We start from the raw sequence: 18,298 nt of genomic DNA on the forward strand, positions 1-18,298 counted from the left end.
TCATTCTCCTCACGGTTCGAAACAAGCCTGATCAGGGAACAGATATGAAGACAGCCTGGTGTACTTGGGGCAAGGGTGGCGGGATTCGGTTGTGCGGTTCACTAGGAGGATGGTGCAGACTTTTGCTTTAGGTAACGCTCGGTTAATGAACTCACACGAATTTCTGTTCAGACTTTCTCCAGTCAGCTGGTCAGTATTCAAATTAGGACCTCAATATGATTAAATTTTTTTTATTATGCTGCGCGGCTTACTTGTGGATATTGTTTTTTTAAGTTTCATCTGTCACCGAGGGTCAGGACTATTTTTATATAATTATATAAAAATAACTATATAACTATTGTTATTTATTGTTATTATTATCATACTTATTGCTTTCAATTTATTATGAATAGCTTGATGCGCGATTTTATTTTCATAATGTGGTAATTTATACAAACCACATGTGTTTTTATATGTTGATTATCCAAACATTAAACTGTATTATTTGAGGAATTCAAACATGTCCCTAACTAAATGTGGTGGTTGAGAGTTTAGCTATTTTGAGTTAACTTTTTAGCATTTCAAACGCTCGTGTTTCTTAAAAAAAGAATAATATATAGAAATCAATTCGATTTGCACCTTCGAATACGTAAAAATTATATGATGCGAGTTTGCGTTACGATCGCAACTATGAATCGGAACTGTCAATTAGTTGTGCAGCAGTGCATACAATTTAGCTATTCACTTCAGTATAGTTCACCCATTATATGAATATTTCTATTACAAAGAAATAATATTGTAAGCAACATCGAAGGTGATTGTAAAAGCATTCAAAAGCTAAATCGTCACGCACATGTTCAGCATCAAACGCGACCTAAACGTGTATAGCAATTCAAACAATAATAACCACTACTACCACAATAGCTACGATTCAATCGACAGCAAAGATGGCAGCAATACTACGCTCAACAAGACGGCGGTGTTGGGACGGTCATTGAACTCTGATCTGCCCCCATCGGTGACCCATATTTGAAGCAAAAATCTAGAACACTAGGTGACAGCGCGAGAGGCTCACGACATGGTTATCTTTCTCTTTATTGTGCTATCTTCTTTCAAGTGGAAGGGGCGGATGGCTGAAGGGAATGTTGTGCGGAGTTTCTGGAATGGAATGTTTGGCGGGAAAATGGAAAGAGAAACATGTGGAATATGCATGGAAAGAGCATTATAGATCGGTTAACCCTTATGTCAACACGCGTACCTGGGGATATAATTTTCATTTAACTAAACGCATAGAGATGGTTTTAAAAATCGCGCATTTCGTTGTTTTTTTCAATATGAAAAACTAAAATCTTTTTACTATCATTGTATAGCGCTAGTTTTTTTGAATTTGCTTTGATAATTGTAGAAATTTCCTTAACATTATTGTATTGTGAACGTTTAATCTTGCAAGCGGCGATGCTAGTTTCGTGTTTTACATTACCTGCGTATGGAATATTGGTGGTTTAAACTTTTGCAGTCCAATAAACTGTGCTAACTTTCAGATACAGTTCACGATGGAGATTTTCGCAACTGACTACAGAATTGCTTTGAAGGCACTTAGATAGCTTCATTGAAGAGAAATAAAGTAGTATTACCAATAAAACCTTCAATTTGGGTCGACACTACTGAAATATCTAGATCTAGAACTAGATCGTCCATCACATGATGCCATCTCATCTCATCGGAAGTGTTTATGAAAGAGAATGTGTGTATTACTGTACAATCTTCAAGCTCTGACCACAAACCTTGAAACAAAAACTTAAGCAAAAAATCCGATTGCGCTCAGTACAGAAGAAGTTGTGATTACTTGAAACTGCTGAAATAATAGACTTAAACTTTACACGAAAACTAATCGCCTATCGAAGCGATCCATCTCGTCTTTGGTGGTTTTAATGGTTATGGATAGATGTAGAAAAAGTTACTATATTCATAGTTAATGCAGAAACTTTTCATAAAATGAATCACATAATAAACGACAAACCCAGCCAACAGAAGCTGTCAGTGGCTAAATTAAGTGCCAGCAAGACTTGCAACAGACCGTACGCAACGGTAGACTTAGAACTGCACTCTTGAATATAAAAAATTCTCCCACAAATTCTTAATTGCCTTACCTAATGTACTTCTCGAATATGAGCCATTTTTTGTGTCGTTGCTCAAAACTCTATTTCAAGCGAAGAATCGTAAAAATGCTTAAACGAAGTTTTTGAACGAAGTTAGAAGAAGACGAAGTTATTAAAAACAAATCGGCCGTTTAAAATGATCCCTGTGTTGATATTTAGGCATTTCACCATGGGATTGAAACCACTGTTAGAAATTTTGATTTGATCGTTTACTTACTTACTTCTACAACCGCTTTGCAGTCTTGGCCTGCTCCAAGGGCAATCGGAACCGCTCGCTGTCGAGCGCCGTCGACTGTCAATCATTAATCCCGGCCTTTTTGGTGGACGCATCCACGCCATCACTCTATCTCAGTTTGGGCCTACCAAGCCTCCTCTGTCCATGTGGGCAGCCTAAAAGGACTTTACGGGCTGGGTCGTCCGGTCCCATACTAATGACGTGGCCAGCCCACCGGAGCCTGGCGAGTCTGATTCGCTGCACGACAGTGAGGCTATCGTATAGTTCGTAGAGCTCGTCATTGTACCAGCTATTCCATTGTGCTTCCACACATACGGGGCCAAAACTCCTTCTGAGCATCTTCCTCTCGAACGCGACTAAGAGAATTTCGTTGGCTTTGGACAAAGTCCATGTCTCAGAGGCGTATGTGAGTACTGGAACTATCAATGTTTTATATAGTTCCAGCTTCAGCCGTCGCGACAGGTATTTTGAGTGAAAAAGTTTCCTCAGGGTACTAATACTAGTGTAATATGACCGGTTGGCTGCCAGCACCCTTGCGCGTAATTCAACTTCGTGAGATAGGTGAAGTTTTCTACGACTGCAAAGGTTCACTCACCTATCTGTACATCACCACTGCGTAGACTCTCATTAGTATTTGTTAGCAGGGCCGCTGATGGTGCCATCATCATTTTGGTTTTTGCTTCGTTTATCTCCAACCCGAGGTTCTCAGCCGCCTGCTCAATCCGTTTGCAAGTTTCTACTACACAGGAGAGCCGCAAACTTATGATGGATATGTCATCAGCGTATGCCAGGATCTGGATTGACTTTTAGAAGATGATCCCCGAGGTTTCCACTCCTGAGTCTCGGAAGGCCGTCTCTAGCACTAGGTTGAAAAGGAGACCGGCAAGCCCATCCCCTGGATTTGATCGTTTACATTTACAATTTTCTACAACTACAAGTTTTGATTGTTGCATCCATGTTATCATAGCTCATAAAACAATTGGTTGTCATCATTTCTAAATCATATCTAATGATATAAGAGCATTTTCTCGATCAATGACAATGACTGTTTACAAAAATTAACAGAGATTATATTGAGAAACACGAGTTTTTCATATTAGCATTACACTAAAAACAAGTTAAATATGCTCTTGATGTTATCATGCAGCATTCACCATTATAGGAAAGTAAACATTCAGCAGATTTCAGTAGTAACGAAAGAAAGATATTTAAATTCTTCCATAGCATATTTGGCTTCCTGGAAATAAAACAAATAACGATTAAAACGTATTTAGATTTAGTAAAAATAATTGGAATGATATGAGTTCAATGTTGCAATTTTACGATTACCTGCTTCACATCAGTATTCTCATCTAAGAGTAGAAATTCCAAGCAATCCTTGATTTCATTTGTCCATCTTTTCTGTAAAGCAAGACAGCTGAATCTAGCTAGAATACGAAGTAACATACAAGTTCGAAGCCTGTAGGGAAACAAATAACTGTTATAGTTTGTATGTTTGAGCAAATTGTAATTTTACCCACCGCAAGACAGCATTATTATGTTTAAGCAAAGCCATAAAGTTTACATTTTCATGAAATACTATCTGTTCGATAATTTCTGCATTCTCTGGTAATTCTCGTAAGGCACAATTCAGGAGGGCGAGTAACGAGCAAACGAGGCGAATGTATGCGTCATTGACATGAACAACGGAGATGAAATTAACAAATAGTTCTTTAACGCCTAAAATTTCGATGGCGTCGCAGAACTGGTTTAAAAATATATCGCCCATGTGAATGAGGTAGCATATGAGATCATAAATGGCGATAAGAGTTTTAATCTCGTCGTTATCTAATGAAGACAGATGACGAACGGAACTGACGGATTGGTTATAGCTTAACCCTGATTTACTTTCACTTGTTGATGAATTCTCGACTATCATTTTCATGCAAAGAAGTTTTGAGGCGTATACTAAATTCGGTACAAGTTTTAGTTCCCCATAAACATTAATTATGTTGTGCAATATCGTCGGTGGTGTGTTGATCGCTAATGGAAGACTGAGTAAATGTGCTACGTTCTCAATAACCTTGGCACTGGCTCGATTGTTGCGCAACGGAGCTACGATAATGCAAACAAAATTCTGCTGTTTCAATGATTCTAGTTCACCGTCAAGTACTTCTTGCATTGAACGTTGTAGAAAAGCCAGCCATTCTTCGTTTTCTATAGGAGGATTTTGCGATTCATCACATGAATCCCAACCAGGCAGCAAATTTGGTGTGATCTTATCTGTGCTTTTTTGTTGTATTTCCTCTTGTATGACATTGCAAGAATTAGACGATTTTAGCAAAAGTTGGTTTGAAAAAGCTTGCTTTTCCGATTCAATGCGCACTGAAAAGTTGTCAATGCTTTGGCTTAGCTTTCGCCTTTCTAGTTCTTGAGATTTTACATTGCATTGAAACATTTCTTTGGGCAACTGATGCTGTAGCACATCGTTACTAAAAGTTGTGCATTGAGTAACTGGGACAGGGCGATGTTGAGTCAAGATAGGGAAATTATCGTTGAAACTACTGACTACGAGATTGGGATACTCCGTTAATTGAACGGGCGGCACTCGTTGTTCCTCAATATATACTTCATTTTGACTTCTACGATATACCTTTGATGCATAATTCAATATGCTAGCATTATTGAACATTCCTATACCATTTTCTGTATTCGCGTTCCCTCCATACTCATCAGTGTCCGTTTCCTGATACTCAAAGTCACTTTGCAAATTTACATTTATACTATCCTTAGATGTAGTTAGATCTTCTTCTCGTGGTTTATAATGGGAGCTATTCAATCTATTTGTCAGCTGTTTGGTTTGATTTATTTTATCTCTGGATTGTGATGCAGTTAGCGGATATGTAAAAGGGGATTGTGGAACGTCGTCTTCGATCAGAATTATATGACCTTTCACAAACGAATGGTCCAAGATGATTGCCCAGCTCATTCGCTTTGAAGGATCTCGCTCAAGCAACCCTTGAACGAATGAAATGCAATTACTGGTCAAATAACTTGGCCACTTGATGTACTGGTTACGAATTAGCCGCACTAAATGTATCATAGAAGTAGAGCTGAATGGTGGTTCACCTGCAAGCATTTCATAAATAATACAACCTAACGACCATAAATCTGCATGATGATCGTATGGTTTGGCTTCTAATAGCTCCGGTGCCATATACAGTGGCGTTCCTTTTATGGATGTTAGCACATGAGTTCCCATAGTCATATTGCGAGCAAATCCAAAATCGCACAGCTTTGCGGACATATTTCGGTCCAGCAAAATGTTTTGCGGTTTCAAATCACGATGCAGAATGCGATGGGAATGAAGATAATACAACGCAGACACTAGATTAAAGGTAATACGCTGTGTCTTTGGTTCTCCCAACGATCCATCACGTAGTAAGCTATGTAGATCTGTTTTTGCGTATTCAGTTACCACCATTATCTCATTGTCTGTTTCGAAGGAATCTAACATCCGTATAATGTTTGGGTGTCGTAGATTTTGCTGTATCTCACATTCGCCTCGCAATCCTTTTAATTCTCTTCCTGATCGTCCCCGCTGAAATACAATAGAATCCGTTAATGAAACAGGGTATCATATTTATGTCATTCACATTATATTACGAACTAGAAAAAATTCTTCGTATCAATTATTGTTAAGAAATCAAGTATCAACTGGCAACTTACCTTGTTTATAATCTTAAGCGCGACTGTTTTCGATGATAATTTTTCAACAGCTTTATAGACTTTTCCGAACGAACCTTCGCCAATAAGATCACTGAGCACATATTTTTCCATGCTTAGATAATTATAACAAAAAACTTGTTCATAGGTGTATTATACGGTAGATTTCAAGAATAACAATTTGATCGGATAATTGATATGGTAAAGCAAACAATTCAAGATTTGTTGTTGACAATACACATTTAGAGTTGGTGTAGTCGATGTCATTAAAGATTACTATAAAACTGTGGTTTTTTTTACAGTTTTTAGCATTTAAACAGATTTGAATAAAACAACATTTAGTTTTGTGTTTCGATGTATTTTTATATTTATTGTTTACCTTTTGCGAAGCTAGGCGCGAAAACGTCAAACAAAACGTCAAAACATTTTGTCATGGAGTGACTACACAAGTAATCTAAAATTTAAATTATCATAGCTACAAGCTCACAAAATTTAAATTTCGAATCCATTTTTCAATATCGAGATGTTGATCAAAGTAAGGAGTCATTCAGCGACAAAACCATCATACATGTAGTACATATTTTTCAAAGGATATTTCAAAGGTTGGTTGGATTTCAAGATTGGGGTGTAGGACAATTAATTGTGACGGATGTGTTGTCGGGAAACCTTCTGCATGAAGTTTACTATCTCGTATTTATACAATCGTTGCTGCTCAAAGCTGACGGTTTTATAAAGTGTACTTCACTGAAAGGCATATGACTCCAGATAGTCGAGCCTATGAAGAAGTGTTCATCCTTTGAATATATTAGAAGTGACTCTGGAGTATTCAAATATAGAAGAATACATCCCATTTCGCAAAGGAGAAGAAGAAGAAGAAGACTATCTTGTAATTCAAAATAGAACTTTTCTTTACTTATTGACAATTGATATAGATTGTAGTAGGTATTTATTTTCTGTTAACCTAGAACCCTTTGGAATCTGCGAGGTAGTTATTCTCTGGGTGACATATATGGAATTATTAAATTGTCGACAAAGTGTAAAATATGTTTGTTTTTCGATATTTCTAAAATGCAGTTTCTATTGTTGGTAATTAAAAACTGATAAGTATTAAGAAGAAATTGAAGATCAATTACTGTAGTTACCTGAAATATCTTTATTGATATCGACATAATTTCTGTTATAGAGAAAAACATGGCCTTTTTGAATAAAAAAAACTGATATTGTAAGATAAAGAATACATTATCTAGGATTTCAAACGGATATGGACTTGGTCGTTATAGGCTATCTCATCTACCGGCAAGCTATTTATTAATTCAAAACAAACGACGAAGACTGAACAGGTTGTTTTTTTTCTATTGAATATTTTCTATATTCTATTTTTTTCATTTTGGTTCTGTTTTGTTATTTTTCTAATGCATGTTTTCTACGGTTCAATGTCTCTTAGAATAATTATATGAATTTTCGCTAGAAAGCAATCAATAACGCAAAGTACAATCCGTATCTAGATTGTCTTTTTAATTTACTTTACTTTTTGTATTAGTATATTGAAGGAAGGCAGGGTCCTATGATCCATGAGTTTATTAGAAAATATAATAATTATATTACTTAGCAGCCTACACAGTAGTTGCTAACTCGATATATTATGTCAGCATTTGCAGGGAAAATCTGTTCATATTTATCATAGTTGTCTTTTGTGATTTTTGAACGTTCTTGAAAAGAGTCAAATTAATTTTTGAGGTATTAATGACATTGTGATTCATTTTGTTCACACCATTTTGGTGCTATTGCTTCGGGTTGTATTCCACGCGTTATTAAACGATTACGATGACGGAAAAAACGTGATTCTGCTTCCACAGCCCTTGTATCTGGATTCGACCAAAGCCTCTCCGCGGCTGCTGCAGCTCTTGGCCATATTCGACTTTCAAGTGAATGTTTATCAATAAATTCAGTCCATGCACATACCTCGCCCCCTAATATATTTTCCTCAAGAGCTAATTGATTGTCGTAAACGGTCTTCCAATTGTAATACGTTGTTTTCCCCCAAAATCCATGATCAAGATACCAAGCATTTTTTGTAGAAATGATGAGCTTATAGCCCAATGCCAGTAACTCTTTTGGGACAGAGCTCGATGATGGTAACCACGTTTGAATGACATATTGTTCGTTCGATAAAAAATTGCGAATAACCGATGGATCAGTTAAATGGCTCGACCACAAAACAACACTAGGACTGTTTTGTACGATGAGATTGTTTCCATTAGACTGATTTTGCATGGCAGAGTAAAAGGTATTCTTCCAGAGTTGAAGAGCTTTGTTCTGAAAAGAGGCATATCATATACAAATGAATCTAAGATAATGAGTATCAAATTTTTGCCTGATAGTCAGTTCAAATAATTTTTTAAAAGTATTTACAATTCAGACATTAGTGTTATCACGGATTAAAGTATGCGAGAGAAGAAAGTTCTAATGCTGTAAGAGGTTTAAAAATTCTAAGATTACCTGATATTCACTCCATATGATAAGAAAGTCCATTTCACTTCGACCCATTCCACGTTCTAGCATAAAGCTTACAATTTCCTCAGTTGAATTCCAGCATCCTAAGAAAATTTCATCTCCACCCATATGAAAAACTTGTTCACCCAAATTTGCATTGGCCATATATTGAAAAATGTCTTGTAGTACCGTATACAAATTAGGATTGATAATATTAAGCTGACCACATGGTGGTTCGATGCAATAATTGCGCCATGGCTGTTGATTAATGCACAATGCTAAATTGCCAAGCCCTTTGCTTGGACCCCATTGCCACCCATTACCTGTAAATTGCGAATAAAAGAGAAAATATATAATTCGCGCTAAGGTGCGCACGATGCTTATATTTACCTGCGTGTGCTGGGCCATCAAATTCAAGGATCACACGTATTCCTCGATATTTTGCGTATTGTATGACATCTTTGACCTCATTTGGAGTGTAAATAGCATCAGATGAGTACGCTCCATACGAAACCATTTCAGGTATACGATCAATCATAAGAGGAAAACTTTGTGTATCTGTAACGTGCCAGTGAAACACGTTCATTTTGGACGTCGCCATTGCATCTAATTGCTTTTTTAATAATTTCACAGGAATGAAATTTCGTGCAGTATCAATTAATAGCCCTCGATGTGCATATGCAGGTTGGTCCACGATTTTTGCTCTGGACAGCGCATGCAGTGAGGAGCTGGTGTAGTTAGAATATTCATCTACTACGACAATTAACTGTAATAAAGTTTCACATGCATGGCGAGCTCCATATATTGTATTCGCCAATATATTAGCAACAAGGCTACCAGATTCAGCCACAGATAAATTTAAACTATATGTTTCATCTGTCGCCCATGTCAACTCTGTAGAAGAAGTAGTCACAACGATCTCTACATTCAAGGGTATTCCAGTTGAATTAGTGCATGCTGCACCGCATTCTCGGCGTAAGTTGCGAAAGAAATACTTTTTAGTTTCGTTTAAAAATTTTATTCCCTCTGCTGATGGAATGCGCATTACATGAGTAAATCTACAACATATGAAAGTTGATATTTTTTACTGCGTTCAAATAAATGTAGAATTACTTACTTTGTATTCCATAGATTAATTTCTACAGTTTGCTTATCAAGATCTACTGGACCTGTTGGTTGAGGCCATATCGAACCGTATTTACCACAGCTTAAGCGACAATGATTTAAACTGTAGTATATGTAGGATGTTTCATTGTTACATGGTTGTATTTTTATACAGTGCAGATTATCAACACATCTGAATCGCGAGCAAACAGTAGCACAAATTGAATTAAGGAAAACGTACATAATGTACACAGTTATAAATTTTTTCATCATGTCTCACACACTTTCACTTTCATTGGCTATTTGTAGATTTGGTAACTCAAGCTGCTCAAGTTGGTTAAAAATTAACCATATCCAATCATTGCATGTAAAGAAAAAACGAATTTATTTAATACGAACAAGAGCTAGATGTTAGTTTAGCAGAAAAATTGTTATGCTGATTATGAATTTTTTTTCATATCGACATTTGCAATGTAAAGCTATTTAATTTTCCATAACGCCATGTCATCCATTTTTGGGTGACGGAAAAACCGCTTCAATTTAAAATTAATATTTATAATATTTTAATATTTAGAACAGCTATTATTCCCAAATATCAAACTTATGACCAAACAGAAATACGAATGAACGTAAAGAAAGCCAAAAATTCATCAAAAACGTAGAACGAGCAGAATTAGAGCCGGTGCAACCGTGGTATGTAGGGGCAAGGGCGGTCAGGGTAAGTCCAATTTTTTTGTTATTTGCTTATGCTAAATCTGAAATTTTCGATTGAAAGTCAGATAGTTAACTAAGAAAATTCCGAAATCGTAGACTTCTAGTATTTATATCTTCGAAGATACAAAGCTCCAAAGTAAAAAAAGCTTTCCAAAAAACTCAAATTTCAGCTAGTCAGTACCTATAACTCAACTGACTATTTTAGTAGTAGTTTTTGGCGTAAAATAGATAAATTGTATATTATAGAAACATAAATTTGTCTACTTTTGAATAAAAATTAAACAAAAATTTAAATATTTATATAAACACATGTTTTTGGGCTGTAACCAAATAAAAAACTAAAAAAAATCATGTTTTTCAACTTTGAAAATAAAGAAAAAAAAGTTTAACATTGTTTATTTCCCATTTTTTCCTAAAACATACTTTAACATATCCTTATGAAATGGTGAAACGCTCCGGACCCACTTCGAACCGCAAATATGTAAAAAATGGATTTGAAATTATTTGGTATACGCACTGTAGTACCAAACTTTGCGAACATGACTGTACAGTATTGAGGAGAAAGAGCCATACCAACGTAGCACTGAACATTTTATAAGCATCAATGCAATAATTGTTAATTATTTAATTCATAAAAAGTATTTTTCAACCTTTCTATTGAATATTTTGCAATGTTGACACAATACATTTACACCATTGTTATGCAATGATTTTCAGAGTAGGATTCAGAAAATTCGACTTCAAAAGAATATTAACTTAATCGAAAAGTATGGTTTTCTTTTGCTTTTTTTTCTTCAATAACATTAGCTTTAATGTTTAACATAATCATAATTTTTAAATTCAAATGTACAATTTTATGTTTAATCAAAAAATTAACTTTTTGCATAATCAATTGGTCATTCCACAGTATAAATTCATATGATTGATATGATATCCTTGCTGGTTTGGTTATTCCATCTGTGTTGCTTTGAAGATCTAATATACTACTTTTTTGTTGCAAATGAATATATTTACTTTGCTGTTACAGACACTAGATATCACTAAACACATGAAGGATAAATCATTTGCATTTATCTAATACATAAACTTGAGTTAGATACAATGCATTGACAAAGTACATAATATAATTACTTATGCACACCTTTACTTTATGGGATTTTATATATTAAATACAACAATACAATTAAAATATCAAAAGAGAGAGAATTTCATATGACATATAAATAACCTCATGAAAATATTTTTTTAGAAATTTTTTTTAGTATTTTTTGTATTTTTGAGACGATTGAAGCATTCAGCATTTGTTTAGGACTCAAATTCAAAGCAAAAATCGTTGTCAATAACACTATCACCTGTAGCGATTGATATAAAATCCCCCTGAAACAAGGAAAAGCTGTGCACAGTGGCGCCCTCTGGATGTCCAAAACATTGAAAAATGCTTAGTTTTGTTATAAAAGCGCATTCAAACCTATTTTGTGGTAAATTGTTGCTTAGTTATGGAAAAAAATAATTATGACCGCGGTTTGTTCCGGGCTGCCCCTTAGTGCGTGGCTATGACGCATGAGCAAGAAACGCTTGAATCGTAGCATTCTGTAGAATTTCCGAAAAAAAGCCCTTGACACTCAAGGTGTTAATGGAATACAAGTAATACTAGACCTGAGAGTGACATCCAGCGGTGGATGGTGAGAATCAATTCCGGCTAATGCAAAACAAGCTGGCAAGATTAGGTACAATGTTTCAGAAGCAAATTTAACAAGAAGGAGCTCTAAAATACTTTCTCTGGCGTTAAGTACATGTTTGAATTTGTAATAGTTAAATAATTGCATCAACTCTAGCAGTAGAGCACTCGCCGGAGATGACGAAATAGGATTAAAATAATTTTTATCGTGACCTGGCGCAAGTGATTGAAAGTTGATTGAAATCACCTGAAAGAATTAATCTATAATCGCAAGACATTCTACGTGTAATATCGTTTAAACTTTCTTAAAGTTGCTCGTTAGTCGATGGGTCAGCCGATAAGTACGGCAGGCCATAAATAACTCAAATAAATAAACTAAAAAAAACAAACACAGACCCACATAAGCTCTAGAGCGCGACATAAACGAGATGTTGAATGACGAGATATTAGAAGCGCACTCGGTGAAAACCCCGCCACATTTCTGCTTTGAGCTGTTCTTTGACGAACGATCGCAACGATACGCTACATAGTAATCGAATTTAAATAGCATATCAAGTGGGATAATAGAGTCTAGCCAGCTTTCGTAAGAATGATAATGTCCTCGTTCGACTCGTATACAGCCAGGCGAAACTCCTAGCATTTGGTTCGTAGGCCATGCACATTTTGATAAAAAATACTGAGCCCATGTGATGTGGGATACGAGATTAACTCGCATTTAGGTTGAACTAGTGCAGCTCCAAAATCAGATGAGCAGCTTCGGAACAGATGCGACGTGCAATGTGGGTAGGGGCATCCAGGTGGCTGTCGAGTTATATGTGAGATCTTATCCTGGGTGCAGCTAAGCTCTCGGAGGTGTTTGCGGTGATGAGGTGTATATGTTGTTAATCGATGAGATGTTTGTAAAAAAGTGACAAAACCCGAACCACTCCGACCATCGATAAATTCGCAAAACGATAAGGACGAGGGTCATGTGCTCGGTGCAAGTGCTTTCGTTAGACATGAATTTGGGACGCCATCTTTAAATTAAACAAATTTATACGCACTGGGCGACGTGTCTTTTTAGCACATTTTACATTTACATTTTACTTTTTAGCGCATAGCACAACAACACAGTTAGAGTTGGTTTAGTCGATGTAATCCGTTAAAGATTACTATAAAACTGTGGTTTGACAATTTTCCATTTTCTTAGTTTTTAGCATTTAGACAGATTTAAATAATAGATTTTTTATATTTGTTGACTACCTTTTACGATGCAAGGGGCGAAAACATAAAAAAACGTCAAAATTTATGCCATGGAGTAATAACAAGAGAAAAATAAAATATATGTATTATCAAAGCTACAAGCCCACAAATTTTAATTTTTTGTATTCAATTTTCTATGTCGAGATATTGATAAATCTAAGAGAGGCGTCATTCATCGACATTCATACAGTGCAGATTATCAACACATCTGAATCGCGAGCAAACAGTAGCACAAATTGAATTAAAGGAAAACGTACATAACGTACACAGTTATAAATCTGTTCATCATGTCTTGTAGATTATTACATTCATTGGCTATTTGTAATATTAAGAAATTTATACTCTCTGACAATCTCGATTAAAGCATTAAGTGTTAAATATCATGTTGAATATTGGCATGTCGAAACATTATATATATATGTATATACCATCTCTTAAATTGTGTTTCGTCACTTAGTTTTCATCAGGGTATCAAGTATAATTTATTAGTACGTCGAGGCAGCCATCAACATTAACGTGTTATCATTTATTTATATCCAAGTAAGCAGCTATTGTTTAAAATGTCGTTCGAATATTTTAAGTTGAAGCAAAAGAGTCATTTGCTTCTTTATGATTCTAATAAACTTACCCTGGTATAATGTGGGACTGGAACCACTCAAAATTATTAAAAAAAAACTCGAGATTTCTCTCTAAAAGTAAAACACTGAATTCAGATACAGTATCAAAAACAAAATTTTAAAGTAATGGTTTAACCCGATATAAGCAAAAGCAGACTATTAGCATACTATTATACTTGAAATAGAAATTGAAATATCAAAACAACTGGTTACTAAGCATACCTATTTAAGCGTCTTTGCACATTCCTTGTTAAATGCATACTGCATAGGGCACTCGGTTTCATTACAAATTGTCTGATATCACAATCTGCTTGTTTATCAACTATAACGAAACACTTCGAAGTACCCCATTGAGTGAAGTTCTGATATAAATGTGTGTACTGCGGACATGTAATGAGGTCATTTATTTAGGTCATGTGAACGATTATTCTTGCATTTTGTTATGAGTATTTTAAACTTCGTGAAACCTTCAGGAAGAATTATTTAAAAGAAAGATTTTATTTTGTAATATATGTAGTATAGTTATTGAACTATCGTTATGGTAAAAGCATATGTTTCGTTAGATTGCATCCTATGATGTAAAATTTTTAATGCAAAATTCTTTCCAAAATACAGTTTTAAACTAAAACAGTAAGGAACCGATATTTGAGTGTGCCTACAGTGTGAGCTGTTGTGAGCTGTTGTATTTTTTAGTTCCTTGCTAATTTACTAACCGTGGGGGTCGATGATCGAAGTGTTAGCGAGTGGTACAAACATACGAATGTTTCTGAGTTCAAATCTTGCTTTAGTCTCCACCGCACACAGAACTAACTATCTTACGTGAAAATTGTAAGTCATGTAAAGCTTTAGCTAAGCAGAACTGTTAACTGTTGAGGCATTCAAGATGAATAGGAATGTACTCATCAGGCGCTACAACCGCATAGTGGTCATGACCAACTGCATGAGACGTGTGAATCGCTAGTACGCAATCTTGTATTGCTGACTATACCTTCCAACCGTTGACGTTTCATCAGGTCTTCGTACTTTTACACTCCCACTGCTTTCAATCAGACGCTAAACCAAACTGTCACGAGGCCCTCCAGAGATACTGGGGGACTGTACGGAGGACTAAACAACTTGCCATATGACTACGGTAAGTAAACAGAAAAACAAACGAACAGGTTTGAACGGCAAACGACCTCTAAAAAGCTCCCAGACAATTATAATCTCATGGAACGTACACCTGCATAGAGCCGGAACCTTGAGGAAAAATTTATTTTATGACCGCATTAGAAAGATCTCCAGAGAATTAGAGTACGATACGGTCCAGGAAAAACATTTTATCAAGCATTTTACCAAGGTAAAAAGGTTTAACCAAGAGCAGTTCATTGAAATACTTTCATACATAAAGCGACATACATACTGTCGAAGTACGGATGGAAATCTGGTCAGCTACCAGTTAGAGGTCCTTTCACGATGCAAACAGCTCGTGGCTTCACTAGTAGATGATATCAAGATACTGCCACCTAGCATTGATGAAATCTGAAAAGCATTTCACCGTGTGAATAATTGAAAGGCACCTGGAACGACGGAATAAAATCTTAACCAAAATCTAATGCACCACTAGAATAAGAACTTTATTGAACCGATTGTGAGATCTTCTCGCTTTTGCCCATTCGCATAAGAAATAGTTGGAAACTATCAGAGATGATTCCGAAACGGAAAATTAACCACTGACTATATTATCATCATGTCATGGCAAGTCATGGAGAAGAAGGCCAATAAAATGCTCCAGTCTTTCCATCTCTGCATAGACTTCAAGGTCGAATATGATAGAAGAGCCAGGGTAAGACTTAACGACGCAAAGAGCTCTTTTGGATTTCCGACCAAGCTTATCAGCCTTTTAAAATTGACCATGATCAACGTCACATGCCTGGTGATGGTGGGTAGAAAATTTTCAAGGCACTTTGCTACTACCAAGGGTCTGTGCTAAGGGGCTGAGATCATCATTTACAAGTCAATCCAGATCCCGGCATACGCTGGATACGATATAGACATCTATAGTTTGCGGCTCTCCAAAGTGGCAGAATCTTACAAACGGATTGAGCACAAAAACTTGGGCTGCAGATATACAAGGCAAAAAGCAAAATGATGGTGGCACCTCCATCGGACCGGCTGACAAATGCAAATCAACGCATGGTGCTGGCAGCCAATCAGTCATACTACGGTCTGAGGAGATTTCTTCAATCAAAATACCTGTCGCGATGGCTAAAGTATGAACTATATGAAACATTCATAGTCTCAGTACTTACATATATATCTCGGGCATGGACTTTGTTCAAAGCTGACTTAACCCTCTTAGCTGCATTCGTGAGGAAAATGTTCAGAAGGATTTTTGGGCTCATATGTGTGGTAGAACTTTGGAGGATCTGATACAATAATAAACTATACAAACTGTACGATAGTCTCACTATCGTGCAGCGAATTAGAGTCGCCAGGTTCCGGTGGACTGATCATGTCATTAGAATGGCATTGGACAACCCAGCTCGATGTGAAGTCCTGGATGGCGCGGATGCTGCTAAAAAGACCGGAATTAGCCATTTCTTGGAGCAGGCCAAGGCAGCTAAGCAGTTATAGCGTCTTATGAGTAAGTAAGTTATTAAGAAGACCCAAAACTATTATTTCAAATCAATAAGCTTCCGTGTTAACCAGCCAATATCGCCAACGATGCATCAAATTTTTGGTAAATATGTGTTAAATATCGCTGAAATTTACGCAGTGTGCTATTACTTCGCGTTATCAGGGATCGTACAAAGGGATACTGTACAATGTAATACCTATTCTTTCAATTGAGTCAATATGTGTAATCGCTTTCACGTAATAATAAATGTTGATCGCTAAATTCGTTAAGATCATGCAAGGCATCATAGAGAATGAAAAATATAAAAATATAGTGCATGTAATGATCTATATGTTCTCAAAATACGAAAAGTATTATTAATATACTGAATAAATTTTATTTCTATTGGTACTTCATATTGTCTTCACTCCACCATTGCTTTTACAATTTCATATAAAATAGAATAAGTAACAAGGTTACAGCTGTTTGGTCATATATCAATTCTTATTTTCATTAGAATAAGAATAATCAATGCACCCAGTGTTGGTTGTTAGATCTATTTCTTCCGACTCATTGGATGCCCCACTGGAATTCGATTCATCGGAATGGATTGCTGAAGATAAGGACCGCTGTGAAGACATCTGGCGCGTTGCAATTTTTGATTTCTTTTTGCCATTTATTTCTTGATAACTTTTATTTTGCTGATGAAGAAAATCCTGCTCTAGTGCGCCTGATACCACATTTTCTTTAGAAACACACGTAACGTTGATGCAATCCATATAATTCTTTTCCGATATTTTCTCGTTGTCGTTGGATTTATGAGTGTTCGAGGTACTACAATTATTACTTCTGAAATTGTTGCTTAGTGTAGCATTTTGACATGCTGATTGCAGTGTGAATTCCGATTCTTTCAAGTATGCCTCGGCCGTTCTCTGCCCAGTTGTAGACTCGATAATCAATTTATCTGAACTGTTGTTATTATTGTTGTTTGTGTTAGTGCCCAGCTGAGAATCGGCTGCTGGTATAACCAAAATAAAATAAAATTAGATTAGAAACAAACAAATGAGCAATGTATGAGAATTAAACCTAAATATTCAGAATACATTGGTAGTAAAAAATGATTAAAATAAGTTTGAAAAGAATTTGTCGGCATTTTTCGGATAACATTGCATATATGAGTGATGAGCTGTTTACAATATTTTTTTAGGAGGTTGAAATGGTTCAAAATTAACTATAATGGAAAGCCATGGTAAAATGCAATTTAGGTAACATATGTGCTTCATCTAATTAAGATGCCATTGGTTTGATTAATTTATAGTTGATTTTACGAATTTATGTAATGAAAAAATTAATTTTGTTGTCTCGTCAATTCCTAATGGGACAAATGCAAACGCTTCCAGGAAAAACAACAAAATGTTTTAAAATTATAAAATTAGTTCATGATATGAGTTACATAATATATCCACGAGACAAACAATGAAACTATTATTAGTATAACGTCTTTAAATATCAAATTTATAAATGAAAAAAAAAAAATATATATATATATATGTGTATATAAATATATATATATATATATATATATATATATATATATATATATATATAAATATATATATATATATATATATATATATATATATATATATATATATATATATATATATATATATGTATTTGTATATATGTAAATATAAATATATATATATATATATATATATATATATATATATATATATATATATATATATATATAAATATATATATATATAT

General features: G+C 35.3%; 3 protein-coding genes across 3 annotated transcripts; all 3 read right to left on the reverse strand.

Moving 5' to 3' along the window:
• Positions 1–3,415: 3,415 nt before the first annotated feature.
• Positions 3,416–6,192, reverse strand: LOC128730052 (serine/threonine-protein kinase fused). Its single transcript, XM_053823126.1, has 4 exons — positions 6,082–6,192; positions 3,894–5,953; positions 3,703–3,832; positions 3,416–3,610 (listed from the first exon to the last, which is right to left on the reverse strand). Exons 1-4 carry the CDS (start codon positions 6,190–6,192, stop codon positions 3,548–3,550), a joined length of 2,364 nt encoding a protein of 787 aa, XP_053679101.1. The 3' UTR covers positions 3,416–3,547.
• Positions 6,193–7,818: 1,626 nt separating this feature from the next.
• On the reverse strand, positions 7,819–16,506 carry LOC128730053 (chitooligosaccharidolytic beta-N-acetylglucosaminidase). Its single transcript, XM_053823128.1, has 4 exons — positions 16,377–16,506; positions 8,962–9,492; positions 8,578–8,894; positions 7,819–8,394 (listed from the first exon to the last, which is right to left on the reverse strand). Exons 1-4 carry the CDS (start codon positions 16,504–16,506, stop codon positions 7,819–7,821), a joined length of 1,554 nt encoding a protein of 517 aa, XP_053679103.1.
• A 432-nt stretch (positions 16,507–16,938) lies between these two features.
• On the reverse strand, positions 16,939–17,543 carry LOC128730054 (anaphase-promoting complex subunit cdh1-like; the record flags this gene model as incomplete). Its single annotated transcript, XM_053823129.1, has 1 exon — positions 16,939–17,543. A coding segment is annotated over one exon (521 nt), but the record flags the coding sequence as incomplete, so codon positions are not given.
• Between the last annotated feature and the right edge of the window lie 755 nt (positions 17,544–18,298).

This window comes from Anopheles nili, unplaced genomic scaffold, assembly GCF_943737925.1.
Source record: "Anopheles nili unplaced genomic scaffold, idAnoNiliSN_F5_01 scaffold_177, whole genome shotgun sequence".
NCBI classification, from domain to species: domain Eukaryota; kingdom Metazoa; phylum Arthropoda; class Insecta; order Diptera; family Culicidae; genus Anopheles; species Anopheles nili.